This window comes from Strongylocentrotus purpuratus, unplaced genomic scaffold (assembly GCF_000002235.5).
Source record: "Strongylocentrotus purpuratus isolate Spur 01 unplaced genomic scaffold, Spur_5.0 spur5_scaffold_15, whole genome shotgun sequence".
In the NCBI taxonomy this organism is placed as follows: domain Eukaryota; kingdom Metazoa; phylum Echinodermata; class Echinoidea; order Camarodonta; family Strongylocentrotidae; genus Strongylocentrotus; species Strongylocentrotus purpuratus.
The window spans coordinates 36,445,057-36,468,670 of NW_022145600.1; the positions used below are offsets into that span (position 1 = coordinate 36,445,057).

Sequence of the window (23,614 nt, forward strand, 5' to 3'; positions counted from 1 at the left end):
TGCGACCAATTTCTTTTCCGTGTGATGGATTTCGCACACGGGAGGCACGTTTTATACCGTCTGCGTTCCGTTATTCCATCACCGACGAAATAGATCAGCTCAGCCAATCACAAAGCATCGTCATAAAATAGTTCGCTACGCTTTCAACAAATCAACTACGAAAACTTTTCCCATGTAGTCGAAAAACGATAGTGGCAAAATGATCGTGGGGAATTGGAGATTTTATCTGCTCAACTCTTAGGAGATGTGTGCCTATGAGAGCACTAAATCGCCATGACGTGTCATGCAGCCGCATGCTCTGAAATTGTACTCCTTATCCAATTATTCAAAAGTGTTGCCAGTATATACGCGAGTATAGCATCATTTCAAATGTTTCTTTGATCATGATATTTGTGCCGAAATCGTTATCGTCCTCAGCTGTTTTTTTTTTATATTGATGTATAATAAAGAAATGATAGAATTTCAAAATGTGGCACTATATAATTCATAAACACGGGGGAGGGGGCGATAATATATATATTAAAAAAAGATAATAAAAAAACAAATATCGTAAAATATAATTTCAGCCATGAATCACGCATATCCCATATCGTAATATATAAAATGCCTTGTCAAAGACATACAGTATTTCAAAAGTAAGCAGTAGAATATGTTTTGACTATCCGCCTCTCTAATTATTGTTATCGGGATAAATGAAGATTTCCAATAGCCTATGTAAGTCAATGCCCTTGAATACCATGGATGTTTACTCAGAATATGCATTCAAATAAACCGGATAGGTGTGTCGCAAAAGATATGGACAAGACAGACAGATAACAAACAAACGAAAATAACAACCAGAGTCTTGTCCTTGCTCTCACATATATCTCTTGATTGCTTTGTCTACCATTAGAAAGGGCAATCTTCAGTGCTTTTAAGGGTTCGTTTCTTGGGGATTATCTCCTTACTCTATCACGTACACATACATGTACCTCCTTCTCTCCACTTCTCTGTACCACTTCTCTCTCTCTCTCTCTCTCTCTCTCGTATTCTCTCTCACACACTTTCACCCGCACACACACATTTCTCTCCTTCTCTCAATCTCGTAACACTCAAACACACACCCACACCAACACTTACGCACACGCACACGTTAATTCCACATTTGTTTCTCTTTCTCTCGCCCCTCTTTCTCTATTAAACATGTCTATTAAACGCATAATATTTTATATACACACTCGCAATGCCCTCCCCCTCCCCCACTCGCCTCTCTCCCTCTTTTTTTCTCTCTCTCTCTCTTCCCTATCCCTTTCTCCCGCGTCCTTCTCCCTTGTTCTCATGAATCGCCAGAAACATTTTTGTTATATTTGTAAGGATTCCCAATTCCCAAGGCTGCAAGCTTTGCTCATCGTCTCGCTATTGGCGTATATTTTAAAAATTGAACATTAACAAGTATGTCAATTCAGGACTGGCTCACTGAAACGCACAATAGACTTACACTGTATTGGTACATGCCTCCGCAAATTTTGTGCAACAATGTAGACAAATAAATTATATTAAAAAAAATTATGATACAAGATTTAACGGGTAGTGAGATTGCAACAGCAAAAAAGGAGATGTAAAATGACAACGGCCCCAATATGATAGCATGTGTGGGCAATGCGTTTTGATTTCCATGTCGATTAATTTTGTTTGCATTAAAAATTGGGTAAAATGAACATCTGTCTGTCTGTGTGCGTTTGCGGCATGCGCGTAGCCAGGGGGCGGTGGGGGCGGTCGCCCCCCCCCCCAAAAAAAAAAAAAAAAACGCCGGCCAAAAAAAAAAAGAGAGAGAAAGAGAAGAAAAAAGTAAGAGGACGTAGGAAGAAAAAGGGAAAAGGAGTCGAGAACGGTACAACGAATCGTCTTCTTTTTCTAATAATTTAATGAAACTTCAAAGCTTCCGCGCTTCGCGCGGAAAGGGGGAAATTGAGTTCAAATTAAGGTTAAAGAGTCGAGAACGGAACAACGAATCGTCTTCTTTCTCTAATAATTTAATGAAACGCAAAGCTTCCGCGCTTCGAAAGAGGGGGACTGAATACGGATAAGGATTAAGGGTCGGGAAAGGTACAACGAATCGTCTAATTGTCTAAATTGTCTAATAATACGTAAAAGCTTCCGCGCTTCGCGCAGGAGGAGGGGGGGGGTGAAACTGAATTCAGATAAGGATTAAGAGTCGAGAACGGTACATCGAATCGTCTTCTTTCTCTAATAAATTAATGAAACGTCAAATCTTCTGCGCTTCGCGCGGGAGGGGACTGAATACAAATAAGGATTAAGGGTCGAGAAAGGTACATCGAATCGTCTTCTTTGTCTAATAATACTCAAAGCTTCCGCGCTATGCGCAGGAGGGGTGGACTGAATTCAGACAAGGATTACGAGTCGAGAAAGGTACAGCGAATCGTCTTCTTTCAAAGTTTCCGCGCTTCCCTGCACCCACCCCCCTAGGGAGCGCGCTATGCGCGCTCTTTAAGTGATTCGCACGCTTCGCGTGCTCACTACCGCCCCCCTAAAATGAAATCCTGGCTACGCGCTTGGTTTGCGTGTGTGTGAGTGTGTGTGTGTGTGTGGGTCTCTCTCTCTCTCTCTCTCTCTCTCTCTCTCACTCACACGCATACACGCACACACGCACGCACACACACGCGCGCGCACGCACGTACACACACGCACGCACACATATTTACAACACCCTCCTACGATCCATATCCTTACCTGGCATTCCTTCCTCTCTCAATCTTGTCTCTATATTTAACACTCTTTCTCTATTGGCATATCACTACACATCCCTCCGTGTTACACGTACGTCTTTATTACATACACTCACTTATCACTTTTCTTCACCTCTTCATCTCATCATTGTCTATGTCTATTTTCCAATGTGGGAAAGAAACCTAAAAGCGAATATTGAGCTAAATGAAAACCATAGAATTACAATAAACCTTTTTAAGTCGACGGCAACCGACGAAATGTAGATGGCGCTACTCAACTTTGCCTCTGCGGTTGAAATCAATTTCATTGTATCTGCGTACGTTTGTCAAAGATTCACCGTGAGCGTTATGAACACATACACTCACACCCTCCTCTATCCCATAACACACATAATCAAACCTAGATCTTTGCACAGCGTTAATTGGGAACTGTGACCAGTAAAAGACGAATAAGTTACCATGGTTACATCTTAATTCATAGCTGTTTCTTCCACCCCCCCCCCTCCCACACAAAAAGAAGGGGAAAGAAGATTAAAATAACGTGAAATGTAATGGCCCACTGCAGTGAGTTGCTTAGTAATGTATAAAATAATATAAAATAATTCACTTATTTTGTTTTATAATAACGTAAGAAAACTTTTTGAAAAGCAATACTCTGAAGAATTTAGAATGTATTATTTATGTAAACTTATTTTGATTCTTTGTACATTTGTAAAATGAAATTGAAATTGAATTGAAATCACACAAAAAATAATTTTGAAAGTTGTAGGTTGTTAAGAATGTAGAGTGAAACCATTTTTTATCTCTGATATTATACCAATGTTTTGGGAATAATCAGTTTTGTTTAAAATCCTAATTAAGTAATTTCACATTAGTTAGAACTGTGTTAAGATTCCACCATGCTTCTTTACTACCATGGCCATGTGATATGTGTTTGTACTCCTCTTTGTATAATTATCAGAAACACAATAGCAACTACCTTCAAACTATAAACTTGAAGCAATTCCAATTGCCTTTTGCGTCACCTATTGAAATGTGCAAACATGACAACGTCTTATTACGTAATCCGTACCTGATTTCTATGGGACATAAAACAGGGTATTGAAATTTCACTCGGGTTAATTTTTTCCGAAAATCAACTAAACTCAGGTGATACATTAAACTACTCTTACCAGCAATCCTAGCATTTGGTCCAGCCCGGTGGGCGTTACTGACGGACTGACGCCAGAAATATTCGTGTTTTTGAAATACTTGAATGCGAGAAGAAAAAAACCCAACAAGACCACAAAGAGAGGGAGGTTAAGAAATGGTTCATGTATCATTTGTTTTACTTTGCCTTCTCGTTTCCCTTTTTTCTGTCTCTGTTCCCCCCTCTTATCTTTATTTATCTGTCAGATAATGGCTCTTTAAGTTTTTCTCCCCCCCCCCTCCCCGCTCCCCCAACGAGTAGGGGCGAATGTCTACCTCAAAGCATTTCAATACAAATAAAGCCATTATTTGATTGAACTATAAAATAAATTGAAATTGAATTAAGATTGATATAAATCGTTTGATACAATTCATACAAAGCTGCGCATTCAGTCGATAATCTCAAAATAATGCATCAGGGTACCCAGAATATAAAAATCGTCACTGAAACTAATTCTTACTTCTCATAGAAACTTAATTGCTTCGATAAACTAAGCTCCACTCTTAGCAATTTAGGATTAGTAATATAGCAATGTCAATCATTCGCTTAGACCCCGGGGGCGAGTTTGTGGGCGTGCTAGGTTTGTAATATACTCAAGCTCATAACAAGGCTAGTAATATTGCTTCGATTACAGACTCAATTAAAACGATGCATGCAGGATATTGGTACAAGATAGAAACCCCTGAAGTAAAGAAAGGTATTATGATTTTGGACACGATTCTGATCATTCGCCATTCTCCATTCGGTGAAGTAATATCTGAAATAATATCAAGATGTCTTTCCTCTTGAAATTAAGATTTGTTCTGCCTTTTCTCCCTTTCCATCATGATCGTCAAGGAGATGATTAAATGAAGTATTATGAGAAACAGTATAGATGATCCGAATAATATTCCACAATGGACTTTACGGCAGTAATCAAAGGGAGAAGCACAGAATTAAACTTTTTTTTAACATCACTTTAAATAATAGCTAAAACTACAAACAAGAATAAATGAGCACATACAGAACTTTCTGGAAGACAGGTCATGAATGTATACAGCGAACAGGATTCCGTGCTATATTATTTAACAATTGCACAGTGACAAATTGTTTACAATCAGATCAGGTAAGCATGTATTTGTTTACTAGTTAGTTTTGTTTAGTATTTTGTTGTTCCTTTACCTATATTACATTGATCTACTTTAATGTACTCTTTGACAGCGTTATATGTACCAAAATGGGTGCCAAAGCTAAATGCTATTCTCATCAAACTACTACAAAAACATTAACAAAATAAACATTGTATCTGATTTTATATTTTTGGTTGCATAAGATGTCTCACCGTTCTTCTGTTGTCTGTAATTGATTTCCTTTTCTCTCTTCCCCAGCAGCTTCGTCCGTTGCAAAAGGAAGATAAAGAAAAGTCCCTTTTCATATCTACGGCTAGAATGAAAGGAGTTATCATGAGAACGGTATGCAAGAACCATATCTCTGGTCATGCGCTCAATTGATTTTTCAAAGGTTTTCCGTTTATTCTTTTGAGAGCTTGGATGAGAAGATTTCCCCCAGGTATCCGATACGATCTACTTGTAATCGATATCGTATCCCTCTCCAACACACTGCCCCGTTAACCATTCAAAGTTAACCCGTAGCACTGTGGCACTTCGTTTTATATAAAGAGTTATCTAGACAAGAGTATGAAAATCTCAGTCTAATAGCTATAAGAGATACATCTACTGTTTAGGATTTTTAAAAAAAAAAATCAGATTTAATTTTGATTTTGACGAATTCCACGTCTCCACCTTGCACTCATATGCCCTTTCAATCATATTTCAACATTGTGCCATGTCTGGGGGAGGGGTAAAGCCTTTAATACCATGTGTCGCCATTTGCAGCCCTCTAGCACAAAATGTAACCACTCTGATTGTGTTTTTGATTCATAAAAACGAGAGTTCATTACCCTCAAATTAGTTTAGCTTTTTACTCTGACTCAATCTGGACTTGGCATTGATGTGAACTTAGGAGCGTCGTTTCGATTCATAATATATTTGATTAGGGGAAGAGGTATAAAGAGAGAGAGAGAGAGACATCCAGGGAGGGAGAGAGAGAGAGAGAGTGGGAGAGAAAGAGAGAGAGAGAGAGAAAGAGTGCGAGGAAAACAGAGAAAAGGAGAGAGGGAAAAAGAGAGACATAGAAAGAGAGAGAGAAAAAAAAAGGAAGAGAGATAGTGATGGATAAACAATGAGGAGAGATGGAGGGGATGGAGGGAAAGAGATAGATAGAGAGAGAGAGAGAGAGAGAGAGAGAGAGAGAGAGAGAGAGAGAGAAGAGAGATAGAGAAAGAGAGGGGATATAGAAAGGGAGAGACAGAGAGGAAAAGAGCTGAGAAGAGAAAGGGAAGGAGGAGAGGGGGGGGGGGGGGGGGGGGGGGCAAGAGCACTGACTTGAAGTATGCGCTAAAAGAGAGGCGATTGGTCATCCCTTCTGCCTAGGAGGTACTCTCCTGGTTAAGCTGATAATCCAGAATATAATTACAAATGTTATCCTCTTAGATTAATCTTGAATTCCAGCTATGACGGAAATAAAATTTCATAGAGTAAAATAAACATATACAGAATGTCTAAGAGTACAAATTAATAATGTGTATCTAAACGTTTGGTTATTAATGTATGAACACTGAGTAAAGAGCAAAGAAAATAAAAAGAATAGAGCTTTCAATCAAGACCAAAGTGCTTTTTATACGATTTAAGCAATTTACATTCGGCTGTTTCAGTACTTGGAGTTCAAGCAAACTATCTTCGGCATGATAAACAAAAATCAGAATCCTTTTACTCTGATTTCTCTTGAAATGCAATCAGAGTTTATTTCAGAACCAGAACTAAAATCATTATAACGACACGATAAAAAAAGTCATATTTCAACCCTTATTGACTGCTGAACAAAACTTGCTAGTCACGCTTTGTACAACAAATACTTCATCCAAAAATTGTAATCTTCAAATCAGAAACACCAGACGTACCATTGCGCTTTATTGCGGATTATCTTACCGATCTGAAATGGGTCGGCAAACGGTGTCAATTCCCCGAAGGTTTTGAGTGAAGTACCGCGTTCATTTCTCACCTTTCCCAAAGATATCTAATTCATACTTGTGACCTTTCTAGTGGGTTCCAGTGGTGGAATGTATAGCGAAGGTAAAGTTATATCATGATATATCTCTTTTCGAGATCGGATTGCACTTTTCAAAACGATTTTCTTTGGTTTTTTTTTAATTCTTCTCTCCAGAAAAATACCCGGTTTGGTTATGTTCCCTATTCGGCTGCAAAAATATGATTATTTACATAATTTATAAGATACGTCGATCGATGAACCAAAATAACAAATGGGGTGTCATTGTATTTTGTTTAAAGAGAGTTGTATCACTGGTTAAAAAGACCAATACATACTTATTTCATGAAATTAAGAATGCAAAGCAACTTGAATCATTATTTATTCACCCCTTTTTTCCACGAGCCTCACAAATTGTAACATGAATTGTGATGTAACCAGGAACCGTTACTCTTCCCAAATACCGGCGATGACTAGTGTTTAAAGTGCAATATTCCGACCAAACGAGAATATACAGGAATTATTTAGATCCATGTCTAGGCAGGGTTTCTAGCAAACGCTGTATCATAATAGGTAGATAGCTGGAAGGCTCCATGTAAATCCCCGTCATATCAAGTCTCACATCTCCAGCAATTTTTGTATTTGTATGATGATCATGTTTCTTCACTACACTGCTGATCCCCTTTATAGATAAACCTATAGTCCCCCAGGAAAAGAAAAAAGGTAAAACAAAAAAGGCGGGGGTTATACGGTGGAACTAGAGATGGAGAGATAAAGGATGAAGTTGTTCTTCAAAAGTTCTTGAGTTCAGACGATCAGATTCGGGCAAGATGGCGACTTAGATGGTATAACCATGGTATGGCCAACGGATGTTGTTTCATTACGGGTAGTCGTATTTCAATTTACAGGATCCGACCGGCGGCCAGGATTGAACTCGGACTAATCCCCTAAACTATTTATAGATTGAAAACCATTCTGATTGACTGATTTATTTTATTCGCCAACCCTCCAATATAAAACAATATAAAAGAATAACAGATCAAAATTAAGTCAGCTTCAATAGTGTAATGACAGGAAGCAGGGGAAACTGTCATGTTCTGTTGAATTATGTTCCTCAAATGAGCACGTAAAGCCCATAGCATAGGCCCACTATACGATCTGATTACGATCTGATTACGATCTGATGTCGGTAGAATTTGATATAGGCCTAGGACATGATGACAACATTCAAACATGTTAAATCTTAATAATCGAGGTTCTAAATAGTATTCCCCCCCCCCCAAAAAAAAAAAATAAATAAATAAAATAAAATAAAAATTTAAAAAAATTAAAAATTAAAAAAAACTAAAAAAAAAATTTAAAAAAAATAAAAAATCCCGTTTTGGGGAGATCGCAAGCTTTGTTAACAAGGTAAAGGTCAAATCGGCTGCGAATCGTAGTGACGTTAAATCAGCCGTGCGACTGTCTGCGATTTCAAGCCGTAGCGGTATTTCCCTATTTTCTAATGTCTTTATGCTTATCATTAATTTTGAAACTCGTTTGAGAAGATTTTTGTTGGTTAAATGTCCAAATCCAATGCATTTGCCGTTTCTTTAGACATCAGATCGCAGTCTGAACGTGTAGTTAGCGGTGGGATTATAATACATTCCCCTCCCCCCCCCCCCCCTCGCTCGTAAGAATACACAAATAAATTATAAGTATCATTTTAATGTTTTTCGTGACGGAGACTTGACGCAAATCTTTTGATTTGTTTTAATGTATCTAACCTAGAACTTGCTGCGAGAGAGAGATCGGGTGCTCAATTTATAATGATGACATTTCCTTATGTGGCGTTTCTCTCAATCTTGGTGGAGGGTGCGCCATTGTGTAAAACTCATTGGTCCTGATAGTGAAGTCCACACGGTGTGACTGATAACGTCCATAAATGAGTAAATAGCCGAATGGTGTCGAAATTTCCATGAGAATCCACGAATTGTTAAATTCATACTTGGTTTACCTTTCAAAAACCAAAAGAAAACTTGAAGCTGTCATCGGTAGTAGTAGCTGGGGTATATAGGAGAAAAAATATCCCCGTTAATCCCCAAAGACGGGAGTAGGTAAAGGTGATATATGGCAAGGTGAAGACGGAGTGATGTGGTTTCTAAAGGGAAGAGCATTGCAAAATTGGCTTCTAAGGACGAAGTATATAGATTGAGCGATTATGAGACAAACAATCGACGTTTTACCCTAAAGCTCAATGATAAATATTTATAAGTTCGTGTTCAGCCCTGATATGCTTCCAATCAGATCTATTTGATGTTAATTGATAGGAAGTACGATTTAATATGACTATAAATTGTCTTTTATTCTATAGAGAGAGAGAGAGAAAGCTTTTCCGCTTCGGCTCTGTATAAATTAGCTTTTGTTCTCCTTTACAATATTGCCTGTAGACCAAGTTTCATAACATGCTTGTTTTGTAAAGCTTACCCGTGTTGCCAATCATACAGTGTGCTTGTTGGCATAGTTTATCCTCAAATGATAATTGCCTTCTCTAGAAAATATACGATTGTATTAATCGAGTTCCAAATTGCTTGTAAAGATTAGTTGTCTCACTCAGCACTTAATTCATTACCTTGCCAGATCGCATGTCGCTGTTTGATAGATTAGATCGCTCCCAATCCAGAGAGGATGTTACGATGGAAATTGGTTTGCTTTCTACATCCAGGTTCTTAGTATAGATGGTAAGACTAAAGCCCTTGAGAGAGTTGTTGAACAGGATTGGTGACAGGGCATGCAGTTATTGTAAGACATGATATTGATTTGTATCTGATTCACCAACATTTTATTCAAATAGAAAAATTAATTCTGTACGAAATTATCCAAACTAGTTTAATTGACATCCAGCATATCAGATCCTAGGCCTCTGAGTGGTCAAAACTACAGTCATGCAATTCACTACTGACTGCTGGGCAGTATAACAAAAAATATTGACCGGGCATAGTTCTATTTGCACGTACAATGCAAGGACAGAATAGATAAATAGGTAAATTTCATCGCATTTTCAAAAGAATTTTGAACGGGGTATTTGTCAAAAATCAATTTGTCATAATCCACAAGCGGGATTTGGTACATAAAGCAAATATTGACAAGTGAATGTTCGGGTCACGGTTAAAACTATAGCTCCTCGGTGATATGAAGCCTGTGCCCTTTGACTTCGTCTCGAGTACAGTACAGTCTTGATATGTCCCTAAATTACCATTATCAAATAATTGTATCATAGTTATATTTTTGTTTATCAATTATGTTATTACATTTTATTTTACTTAAGTGACAGATTAAATTACTCAAAAGCATAATAATATGGACACTTGGCATTCCATACTTAGTCGGTGGATTAATCCATGGACTAAAGTTAGTCCGCTTTCGAGAATACCACCCGTTTTTATTTTCTTACCTAGTTTGAGTATTTTATTTTCATAACTGGCGCGGCCAAAGTAAAATATAGTCTTACTATTAGTCTTTATTACAGGAAGAAGAGATTAATGCCGAATCATATGGTTTCAACTCTTATCTTCTTTTGATGTGAAACTATTACAAGAAAATACGGGGCATAAACACTGTGTATGGGGCACAAACACGGTGTACGGGGCATAAACACTGTGTACGGGGCACAAACACGGTGTACGGTGCACAAACACTGTTTATGGGGCACAAACACGGTGTACGGGGCACAAACACGGTGTACGGGGCATAAACACTGTGTATGGGGCACAATAACGGTGTACGGGGCACAAACACGGTGTATGGGGCACAATAACGGTGTACGGGGCACAAACACGGTGTATGGGGCACAAACACGGTGTATGGGGCACAAACACGGTGTATGGGGCACAAACACGGTGTATGGGGGCACAAACACGTTGTACGGGGGCACAAACACGGTGTACGGGGCACAAACACGCGGGGCACGATGCGGTAATAATATGAATCATCGTTCATTAAATTCAGTTTTGTATTAATCCTTGTGATTGGTGGATGAGGAGGGGGATGCTTGGCACGAGAACAATTGAGCAGCTACTGCATATTTTCATTATTTGCGCTATTTTAACACAAATTACGTGATGGTATTTCGCACAAAAATTGTTAAATGTTTTCAATCACTATCAGATTGCTCTATCTAAATTCTGAACGCTCCAAGAGCTTAAAACATTTGTACTAAGGCTTGAAGATTGCACTTCATTTTCTTTGCTTGAGGCTAAGATGGGGAAACCCCTAATAGTATTATGTTTATTGTCTGCATTTCTTGTGGGCGACTTCCCCCGCTAGGCAAGTGTAAATAAAAAAAAACCTATTCATTACACTTCCCTGAAACTAAATCTTACCTAATTTCTTTAGATTTGTCTTTTTCTCCTTCTTATTTGCAATTCAAATCATTAACGTTTAAAAATCTTTTTCATTGTCCTCATTTCCTTTTATCTTTTTTTGAGTCTCGAAACCGTCTCTGTCTGTCTCTCTAGCTTGCTCTAACTCGTCCTCATATAGAAGGGTTCATTTTCAGGATAAAAATACACCTCATCTTTGATGGACGGCGGTAGAGAGTCAATATAACACGAAACGTTGACATTTTCTGAAAAGGAAATAAAAACTTGTTGCTTTATCCCCCACACTTCAAATGAGAATAGCCTATTTCTTTTGATGTTTGTACAATTAAGTGCAAGACAACTATTTATACGTGTGCTCTAATCTCCTTCCGTCTGCCTCTGTACATCACGAGCTTATCTTCTTCGTTACGAGGCGGGCGATCTCTGTATAATCAGAGGATAGCTTATTGGATAGTAAGATATCTAGGATAAAACCCTTCTGACTGCATGACATACATGTTATCTCCATATATTGAACCAGTATTCGAAAGACAAAGCAATGTACTCCTCTGGCTTTGTTTACTTGCACTTTTGTCTGAGCGTGGTTGAAGAGACAATGAATAATTGCTCCTCGAGGTCTATGACTTCAACTCCCCTCTCCTAAAGAATACGCTCTGTTTCCTTGCATTCTTTGCGCATCATCTAGCACGGTATCTTTTATTTGAGATTGGTTCCCCGGTCCTTCCGCTCTTAATAACTCCTTCCCTCCACACTCGATACACCACAGATGAAATATGCATTTAATGGCCTAGATTTGCAAAGGTTATATACATTATTATTCTACAAGAATGTTATTATTAAAAATCAAATTTTATTTGCAGAGTATAGTCAGGCTTCATAAAGTGCAGCCACAGATTACTTGATGCTAAGAACAGAAAATTCAAGAAAACTAACTTTAAAAGATTAAGTATAGGAAATAAGTTTTTAGGTAAGAGTATTGTATACTAGTATATACGCTAAAACAAAAAAAATCAAACATTTTACTTAATGAAGTAGTCGACAATAAAACATATTAATTACAATGCAGAGAGGTCATTGATGTCAAGCTTGGACATGATCCGGCTTGAATTATCTTTAAAATACAATCTGTTCTCTGTAGATAAAGATATAGGCCTATATATATATATATATATGGATTATGATGTCGATAAAACTTGAAAGAATGAAACAATACTTCCTTACGTTAATTTAAGAAAAAAGCTTACATCGAAAACAGTCGCTTTTACAGTTTGATTTTACAGATGTATAATATAACATGAAAAACATGACATGTTCTTTGTGGCAGAATACCTGTGATCGCCGTCAGTGAAATTAAATTGAGAATTACTCGTACGTGTGAATACACGCATTCTAGGATAAAGACGGTACTGGCTGAGCGGAGGTGAACAACCAGGCTTGAACCTGTCGAGTTAAAAAAAAAAAATCATGTTTTTGCTTGCGAGACAGTGACAGACTGAGAAATAGCATTAAGCGGGTGTGAGAGATAGAGAGAGGGAGAAAGGGAGAGAGAGAGAGAGAGAGAGAGAGAGAAAGACAGTGAGAGAGAGGGAGAGAGAGAGAGAGAGGCGGTGACAGAGAGAGAGGAGAGAGAGGGAGAGAGAGAGAGAGAGGCGGTGACAGAGAGAGAGAGAGAGAAAGGCAGAGGGTAGAGAAAGAGGAGAGAGAGGGAGAAGGGAACAACACAAAAGAGAGAGAGAGAGAGGGGAGATATAATAGAGAGAGAGAGAGAGAGAGAGGGGGGAGGGGGAGGGGAGAGAAAGAGAGAGAGAGAGAGAGAGAGAGAGAGAGAGAAAGAGTGAGTAAAATACTGGGTAAATTGTAAAAATTCCCCTGTCATGAATGATTAACCATTCCATGTTTTCTTTTTCCTTGTGACAATATGGTTAATCAATCGGTAATTGAACCCTTAGTATCAAACATTTTCATTATTCATCTGCCTCTAGCATGTTCACAATAAATTATTTCTTCCAGGGAAAATCCCATTTTACTCTTTTTGTTCATTTGCAAAGCATCCATGCAGCTCAATCTTGATTTCACGTTTCACACGTTTTGCACTCATACAAGCCATTTCCCTGTTACTTTCTCCTTTCTTCTCCATTTCATTTTCTCCCCAGGTCTTTATCTCTGAAACACCAAACTCATTCTTACAAAAAACAGGATTTCAATTCAGAAGGCGAAGAAATTTGAAATAGAAGTCGAACCCTCTAGCCTACGATTCGTCGTAAGTCGATTCCTGTGCACTTGATGTAAGGAGTTCTTCGTAATTAGATCTTTAGGTGACACTCATGTACGATTCTTACAGGGGGAAGTGTATGTGATACGGGGGTTCATTGATTAGACCTTAAAGCTTTTATTCAAACATCTTGCATTGGGCATGAATCTTTCATCAAGCTTTATGTTTCATTGAAAGCAGTTCTGCAATTCATGTGAAAAATAAAATAAAAATTGTCGTCGTTTTTGTATTGGTTTGTACAGTCTATTCGTCACGCATGTGTTCGTGGAAAACATGACTAGTATGAAGCGAGTACAAATCATAAGATCTTGAAGAGAAAAAAACCCAGTATTTCTTCTATTTTTTTTATTTGTCTGGCGATGGATGACACATATTCTATAAATTGATAATTAGAATGGATATAGGAAGTGCATGGATCGAGTTTTTTGACGGCTCAGTGCTATCCGATGTCGTCAGCCATATCTCTACCACTCCCAGCCTACAGGATGCAAGCTGATGCAAGGAAGACAAGACTCGGTTTACCTGTTCCCATTTCATACACCATAATCACCACACACCAAGAAATCTGGATTACATCAACAAAGGGTAGCCCTAGATTTTAAAATCGATCAGAAGATTCTATCATATCCTGTCTCAAATGTTCTGAGAAAGGTTGCCAGCCATGATTAGATATATAGACCTGCAGTAACTTGTCCCAGTTATCTTGAAAAGCATGTTTAGGGATGTGTCCATACGAATGTCTGTTTCTAATTCAATTTAACCTTCATCATCAGTATCATGATCATCATTATCATCATCAACACCATCTCCATCATCACCATAATCCTCCTCCTCCCTCTCATCATCATCATCATCATGTGAAAACCCCGTATAGCCGAGATGGAGTTCATTCCGCTGGCTCTTTTCCATTCAGATATTAGGGTACCTTCTATCTCAATATAAAGATTGTATACCACCAAGATGTTGTGTGGAGGGGGGGGGCGGGGGGCGGGGGAGGGGGGGGGGGGGGGCTTCTGCCACTCTTAAGGCGGGGCATCGTCCAGCTGGTGACACCCGACTTGGTTTCTAGCTCTGAGCAATAGTGATTGTATTTGGTGATATCTTGCTATATTTTGGGGCTTTGGTCCTGTATTCTTGCCATGAGATATTCTGTACTCAAGGCTTTAACCTCTCTCAATCGGGATTTGCTGTCCATTATGTTGTATTTCATGCTACATCTCTTATCACGATGGAACCCCGTATGAACAGCGCTATGCAATCTCAATTCGCTGTCCTTATGATGTAGGATCACACGGCCGTGTTTCTCAGAATATCATGATATGTTTACCCAGTTTGAAAAGCAGATTGCTACGATACATACATACATCCATACATTGCTAGATACCACGAATCAGAATGGTATATTGCCACCGTATGGTGTCAAATCTCACACTACTTCTATGTTCTTAGCACGCCGAAATATTGAGATGATGTTTTTGCTGTCCATTACACCTGATATATTTCGACATGCTACAATATGCCGCGCGAGGTCCCACAAAGTATGGAAAGGAAATTCTGATCAGTATTAGTATCAGTTAGTATGGACACCCTCGACATACAACTCATTGAATGTAGATTGTACAGTAAACCGAACATCTTTGCTTTGATCTTACATGTATAACCTAAACTAATCATCGTGTGGATCTTTATTATCTTAACACCTGTTCATATAAACTGATTAGTGAATGCTTAGCGATTTCAATTCAATGACTTTCAAGCACCCTGTGCAGGTCGAAAGAAAACGTACAAATCATCGAGCTTATATTTTACCTTGCTAAATGTAGTACTGTTTCCATTAATTGAGAACTGGAATAAGAATCAAGAATATTCATGGTTCTGATTCGTTTTTATAGTGGCATCAATCTCATGATTTTGCATCAATGGTTAAAAATAGAACAATATTTTTTTTGGCGTTGGATAATTTGGATGTAATTGAAGGGATTGCTTAATACACGAATTTCTTTGAGATCGCGTACAGTGACACCGCTCATACTGTGTCATTGCCTGCTGCAATTAGTCATAGAAGATAGACGAAGCAAGAGCAGCAGTCAATACGGATGAAGTGTAATGCACTTTGCTCATTTACCTATTAAACTTGTAATTAAAAAGGCGCTTATGACGATGATCATGATCATGACGATGATTATTGACATTTTTATTGGTATCGTTCTTATCATTATTATTATTATTGATATTATCATAGTATTACTATTAATGTAATAAATGTTAATATTATTATTAGTAGTACTAGTAGCAGTAGTAGTAGTAGTAATAGTAGTAGTAGTAGTAGTAGTAGTAGTAGTAGTAGTAGTAGTAGTAGTAGAAGTAGTAGTAGTAGTAGTAGTAGTAGTAGTAGTAGTAGTAGTAGTAGTAATAGTAGTAATAGTAGTAGTAGTAGTAGCAGTAGTAGTAGTAGTAGTAGTAGTAGTAGTAGTAGTAGTAGCAGTAGTAGTAGTAGTAATAGTAGTAGTAGTAGTAGTAGTAGTAGTAGTAGTAGTAGTAGTAGAAGTAGTAGTAGAAGTAGTAGTAGTAGTAGTAGTAGTAATTTTACCAATAAATTAAAAGTAGCAGTAGTAGCAGCAATTTTCCACTTTTCCAAAATTTTCCAAAGGAGAACGGCAAAGCAAGACAATTAATACGTTATTATAAGGTGCTGAGAATCGAATACGTTTATTTCCACTTTTGTGGGCGGTGACATACGATAATGTTAATTTGGAGACATCTTTTAATAATGAATGTATACATATCAATCTTTTTACAACAATGTCAATAAACTCTCAAAAAGAACATACATGTACATGAATTATTGAATATATACGTAAACTAACTATGTACATATTTGTAAAACATTCCGATTCGTTTTGAAACGAACTGAAAATATCTTTCAAAATAATATTACATTCTGCTCAATCAAAGAGAGGTTAGAAATGAAAGTTGCTATGACTGTAACATCTTAAACTATTCTTATATTTTGTGCAAGAAGGTCTATACATGAATTAATCTTTTCTTACTGATTTATCGGGCATACAAGAACCCACATGTTCAAAGCACACGGATCAATTTGAGGTTATTCACACTAAAAGTTTTTTACTTTGAATATCTCTTTTAAAGGTATGGTATCCTACTGACACTTCTGCATAATTAGGTATACTGCCATCTGCTGCTCACGATGCCAGGGTGTGTCGATAGCCATCACCAACTGATGACAGGCGTGTGATTATGTTTGGGTAAAGGAACCGAAATCACTCTATCATTGTACGCCTTCACCGACAGATGGCGAAATTGAAAATACATTACAGCAGTGGTAGAGATGTCAGTAAAATACCTGTCTTTAAGACTCCTGGATTGGGTGGGTTTACTCCCGACCGCCCGACTGTTTAAACTATCCGGTACAGCGCAGAGAGGATCATAAAAGAATAGTATTCACCAACAATAACGATTATTTAATATGAACAGCTGCTTTATATATTGGCATACATTGAAGAAATTCATGGACGTTTCAATACACCGTTTTCTATACATCCCACATCATCCTTTAACAATGACCTTAAGTCGATTTGAGTTCTGACGATAACACTGAGAATTAATCATAAAAGAAGCAAGATATTATTTAGCTGAAAATTGAGAAATAATGAACTATTAGTTTGTGTCGACACGTCTTCACGACGCGCGGTACCATAATGTACAAATTTCAGTTATGCCTTTCAGTACATGTATTTGCGATGAAAAGCTTGCATTTCTTTAGTTTTGGTTTTTTTAAATATTTTTCTATTCGTCATAACCAATCTAGTTCATGATGAACCATTGAGCATGGTTGAGAGCTTCTGCCGCTTGAAATGGATTCCACTATCCCAGAACCATCAAACCTCAAACAATACGCAGGAGCGCCGAGGTATAGCACCTATAACCACATGAAGACTAACATTCGAACATCAAGTAAGCATAAAAGAGAGCAATTAACACCACTCAAAACAGTCCGATCCTTAGCATTGAGCTATACGTTATGTTGTATTCCCGAGTGGTGACTATTAAAATGAAGCAATTTTATTGAAATAGACGTAGTAGACATAATATTGGAAAACATGAACAAATTTCAACTTCAACAATTCTTTGGTAGAAGGTAAGTAAAAAATTATGCTTCATAACGCGATTAACAAAAATAATTTTTTAAGAGACATCACAGATAGTGAGAAATGAGTTCGATGCAGTAATTCCATGCTATTGGTAAAACAAAAAATACTTATTTAAGGAAGTAGGGAAATGTTGCTGTCAAAAAAATACAGAGCTGTTTCCTCTTACAAGGTGATCAATACTTGTCAGGGCTATTATCCTACAGGTTCTATACTGATATTATTGTAACAGTCATCAATAATTTGTATAATAATCATATCAAAGTGAAGCTCAAGATGTCCGAAAAAAAGCAGCAAAAAGTGTAAGTTAAGATTGTTCTTTCCTCATAATTGGAAAAGGAGTCTCCTTGAAATAAAAAGGATTACTCCGCAAGATGGCGCTAGTCAAATCGCTGATGCCAAAAGATCCATCTTCGATGATACAAGCAGTCATTCTGATGATCCATTATTCTTATTCGATTATCATTGATATGAATGCCTGAACCACTTTATACTGTGTTTCCTATAATTGTATAAGTAATTTCTTTTAAAAATTAGGTTTGGGTTCGGGCGAGTGGCAAATGAAACGACACTGCAAGTAGGGAGGGATTTGTTCCCGTATAAATCGGAATTGAGGGATACGATACTCTGAATCGAAAGGACGCCATCTTGTGCTCATGAACGCGTGTGAATGATTCTCTCGTACAGGTTTAGAAGACGATGGGAACGACGACAATGACGATGACTATAATAATGAGGATAATGATGCGATAACTAGTCTACGGATTCAACCCCGGACGAGTCTCTCCTTCCATACCGCCCATCCATGGTTTGATAATCACGCTGTTGATCTGCTGTGTATGATACAGGAAGTTGCTCTTGCAGCAATATACCCTAAAAACAAGAAAATAATAAGAATAAATAAACATAAAATAGAAATATGATTTGAATATATGATAATAACCATACACAAGTAGATACGAACATCTTGGATATCATGACGAAGATAATCATAAAAATCACAAAATATCATTTAGATAAATGAACAGAAAAGGCTTTATAATCACTTTTTTTCTTTTTTAGACATCAAGATGAAATGTAAATATCTGCAATTCCCTTTACACAATATGAATAACATATACAAATGTACATTGAATCCGCATGAAAATCTGGAGAAACGTAGTTATATGTTAAAGATTTTATTCTCGAATCCAAGAATGGACTACAAATAGCATTGCTATTGACCGAGATGCTACTATACGGAAAACGTGAGTGCAAGCATATTGAAAAATAATGTTAACAGTCGCTATTGATTATAATATTAGTATTATAAATAAATTGTGATGTTATGAAATAGTGGATTGCAAATTGATTTTGTTTCCACGTAGGCCTTATTGAAAATGTTAGAAATACGAATAATTTTGAATTATGCTGGATGTTTTAAAATATCACAATTACCGCGATTAGTATGGTTGAAAGATAACATAATACATGCCCCATAGAAATAGTGGCCATCTTAAATATGGGCTTTTCAAGTGGATTATCAAAACACAAATCACATTTACGACGTATCTTGGGAATTACGCCGATTTTAAGAAAACTCAAGGTTTTCTACAAAACTTTTCCTAAAACGCCCTCATCGGAGAACAGTTCTCTTGGACTGAACCATTTGTCATGAATAAAAGAAAAACCGAATTGTGTTCACAGAACCAACTTTGAGAAGGATATATTTCTTTGGGTAGAGTGATACTCCACCAGCAGTTTGTACCAGTTTACATGTAACACACTTATTCCATAAAGGTTCTCAGAAGAAGAAAACAAAATATTTGGAATGTTTTTTCAAGCACATTACTTAATAACTCATGATGGAAAATACGAATAAATATTAGATTTCATGACCTACTAATCCCAAACGTCATTTAAGATTTAAGAAATTAGAATGTTAGAGAACGTTACCATTTGAGAATAAGTTAAAATATAAATTGCATATTGGTTATATCGTACAATAGTTTGAAATATAACGAAAAGGGTGCTAAGTAACATGTGTATTAACACTGGATCATGGTTGAAATTAGACACTTTGAATTAGTTCTTTATTAGATGAAATGGTGATGTTAGAGAGAAGCATAAAGAAAAAAATTTGATCCTCTGTTTACCTTCGTATCATTTCATTCTTCTTCAAAGTCAAATTGTTTCGCTGCTGTACACTACGTTCTGTCGTAAGAGAAATGATGTCTGACTACATGTCGATTGGGTTGCACGTAAATATACTATCGTAATATTTGTATTTAATATGTTATTTAACTATTATTCTAATAATTACAGGCATTTCTATAGCGCCGTCTTTCTTGAAATTCTATTCCAAGGCGCATTCATTATTACCCCGGCTTTAGCCTAGCTGCCATTACAGCGCTCTAGCATTTCAAGGAATTAACTCCTGCCAGGTACCCATTTACCTCACCTGAGTCGAGTGTGGCAAATGAAGATTAATGCCTTGCCAAAGGACATTAGTGCCGTTCTACTTCCTTCTCAACCAATGACAATCTCATAATGCATTTTTTTTTTTGTCATACTGTACATCAACAACGTCTAAAACAAGAGTCTTATGTATAGCTGCCAAATCGGGGGGGGGGGGGGGTACACATACACACAGAGATGATCGTGATTTGTAAACATTTATTTGTATATGACACTATAAATGTCGTTTATCCTGAGGTCATCGATTAGCCATTATCTTGAGACAGTTTCTCTTAAGATTTTATCTTATTACCAGAACCAAAAATTACATATGTCTAAAAACTAACTTTCATGATAATGCAAGTGTTGAAAGAAAGATCTAATTACCTCATTTTCCTCCTTGCCCGGTGGATCTCTTAGGAATAATAGTAGAGGAGCGTACATAAAATCTATTATGGCTACTATTCTCACCAACCTGTAAAATGAGAAAATGGATATGAATTCATTTGTAAAAGCATAGGACACATTTCCTGGTGGTTGTGGTTGTTGCTATAAGGCCTTTTAAAAAAGATGTTGTATTGCTCTTTAGGTGCCAAAACATGGGTCGGTCGGTCGGAAATCTTGTTTTGTTTGAAACTCCGTCTTTTGGCTGATCTTTCTCAGGTTTGAATGCTTTAATATTTTTTCTCTCTAAAAAACGGTAAAAAAAGATTTTTTTTAAAAAAGTCGACCGTCGATTTCAAGAGTTTTGGGTCGGTCGCAAAGGGCAATACAACATCTTTTTTGTTAAAGGCCTTATCGTGGTTGTCATGAAGATGATGATGATATTGGAGACGAAGATGATACTACTCGGCGATATAATGTTAATGATAATGAGGAGGAAGATGAATAGAGTAGGGAGAACTACAAACAAATATAGATCATCGTCCATTATGGTATACTCAGGTGATTCAATGTCAATACAAATCATAGCATAGATAGCAAACGTCATTGTTCTAAATATCCAAGACATGATTATTCCAATCTTCAGTAACATATTGATCACTTAATTTATGCATTCCAACTCTTTGCTAAAGATAATGGAAAAAAGACAATATGACATGTTGAAGATCGTATATGGGAATTCTTACCAAGGGAATCCAATAGATTCAACAATCGATCCACTCACTGAAGGACCTGTAATTATGAAATAAAAACGATATCACACGAGATTATCATTAATTTATTTACATTTTTTTTATTCCCATTTCATTGTTTATATCAGATTATAAAGAAGATAACAGTTTGGCAGTATTCAGGTTTCTCCCTAATTGACTATGGTGCCATGGTTTTAGTCAGAGATTAAAGATCCTGTCTGACTAGTGAAACTCAAATTTCATTTCATTACTTTAAAATAAAGCAAGCACATACATATTGAAATGCTCATTGATGAATTCTTTCTAAATAATTATATCCTTAAAGTTGTGTACCACCCTTCCGTGGAGTTGGAGAAGTTGAAAGTCTGAATCTTAGAATGGCAGTCACCCTAAAACTAAACCTACATGTAATCTAAAATCCAATCTCAATCGTCACCTTAACTATATGAAACTACCCTGTTGAAAGAAATCATGAATAAATAAATAAAGAAATAAACTGTGACTAAACAGCTAAATAAAACCATACGGAATGTCGCCCGACCATGCATGTTCAGCACGTTCATATTTGCTCATCGGCCAGATTACTGGTTCTAAACAAGAGTGCCTGCACATGAGGTTCATCTCGGGACCATTCAAGCAACGGAATGGAGCAGGGCAAATTCAATGTTTGGGGTTGGTGCGGTCACGATACCATTGTTTAGCTCAAAATTGTTTGGAACCAGCAACCTTGATAACTTGGCTAGTATGACGTCATACTTCGGTACTCTATGATGTCACCCCTCTACCAAGCATCAATCTACATACGCCTCTCTCCACCCAGGTGGACATGAGTACTTTGTATGATTGTGAGTTAATACATACTGACCACTCTGCTATAACGAGAGAACATAATGTTGGGGCGACATCGGGGTCACATGAGTGCTTTATAAGGAGCTACTCGTAAACTTTCTTTACTGTAAATTTTGTATGAAGAGTCGGGGTGAATTCAGGGGGGGGGGGGTGCGGTATATTTTGAACTTACCTACAGCGAACCCCAGGCAGAAAGCTACGTCGGCTATGGCGTAGACACTACCATATACAGACACGTGACGTATGTCTACTAGATGGCCCATGATAGGCATCATGGAAGCATCTACCATGCCTGTTAGGAGAGAAAGAGAGATAGAGAGAGAGAGATGGGGCGAGAGAGAGAGAGAGAGAGAGACAGACAGAGAGAGAGACAGAGACAGAGACAGAGACAGAGACATAGACAGTGGGGGAGAGAGAGAGAGAGAGAGAGATAAGGGGAGAAGAAGATGAGGGGGTAGGGAGGATGAGTGAGGGGGAGGAAAGAGTGATAAACGCATCGAGTGTGAGAGGGAGAGAGAAATAAAATGAAAAAATGTCAAGCAGAGATTAAGGAGAGGTATGATGATCAGCTTTTTATATTACAATCAAACAGTTTTTAAATAATATATTCATTCATCATCGTCAAAAGAGATTCTTTGTCTCTCTTTTGAATATCCCTATACTCATTTTAAAAGAATTGGTAAGGTAATAGATTGCCTAAACGCTTTTGATTTAATATAAGTACATTACGACATTGCTGGTATATGAATGATTATTAACAAGTTCAACCAATATGTTATTTTATATTTCTCTTCATTACAAAGGATTCAGAAGGGATTGAGATTACCATAAATAGTATAAAGAAGTGACATTTTAACAAGATTTTATAAAGGAATACTCTCGTATTTGATATTTAAAAATCCGTTAATGGTATAATATTTGTCAGGAGTTAGCCCAGATGAACGATTTGATTGTAACATAGAATATGATCTTACCTACACCAAAGCCGACGAAGAAATTGGGTCCTATAAGATGGGGTACATTTTGCGACAATGGTATCTGGAGAAGGAGAAAAATCGGTAAAAATCTGTATATGCAAATCGCAACTTCCAATATACATGTATTAAGCATTTTTAATCTTTGAGGTTTTGGACTATTTGTGGTATATTTTGGTTTACTTCTGGTTTGTTTGTAAATGCATCGTCATCAGCATGCCGATGGTCATCAATTAGGCATTGTTTGCTATATAGAGGGCGCAAGAAGCTAAAGTAGAGCAGTGGGGCATTAAAATGAGAATGTTGTTCTTACCAGCATCATAGCGATGCCACCGATGATCATACCAATCATAGACACTAGCCACCTGAAAAACAAAGTCAATAATATTCAATAAAGTAAGATTAATCATTATGAAAT

At 37.2% G+C, this 23,614-nt stretch overlaps 1 protein-coding gene across 2 annotated transcripts in view; it reads right to left on the bottom strand.

Moving 5' to 3' along the window:
* Window positions 1-16,317: 16,317 nt before the first annotated feature.
* The window catches only part of LOC580049 (synaptic vesicular amine transporter), a 29,053-nt gene continuing 21,756 nt past the window's right edge, over window positions 16,318-23,614 (bottom strand). Inside the window, exons 12-18 of one of the 2 annotated variants that reach the window (XM_030986352.1) lie at window positions 23,510-23,561; window positions 23,197-23,260; window positions 22,395-22,514; window positions 21,368-21,413; window positions 20,625-20,712; window positions 19,937-19,994; window positions 18,564-18,674 (exon numbers count right to left, since the gene is read on the bottom strand). In XM_030986352.1, the coding sequence (XP_030842212.1) occupies window positions 19,965-19,994; window positions 20,625-20,712; window positions 21,368-21,413; window positions 22,395-22,514; window positions 23,197-23,260; window positions 23,510-23,561 (400 nt within the window). In that variant the 3' untranslated portion in view covers window positions 18,564-18,674; window positions 19,937-19,964. Of the gene's footprint in view, window positions 18,675-19,936; window positions 19,995-20,624; window positions 20,713-21,367; window positions 21,414-22,394; window positions 22,515-23,196; window positions 23,261-23,509; window positions 23,562-23,614 lie in introns of both variants that reach the window. The other variant, XM_030986351.1, reaches the window with a different exon arrangement.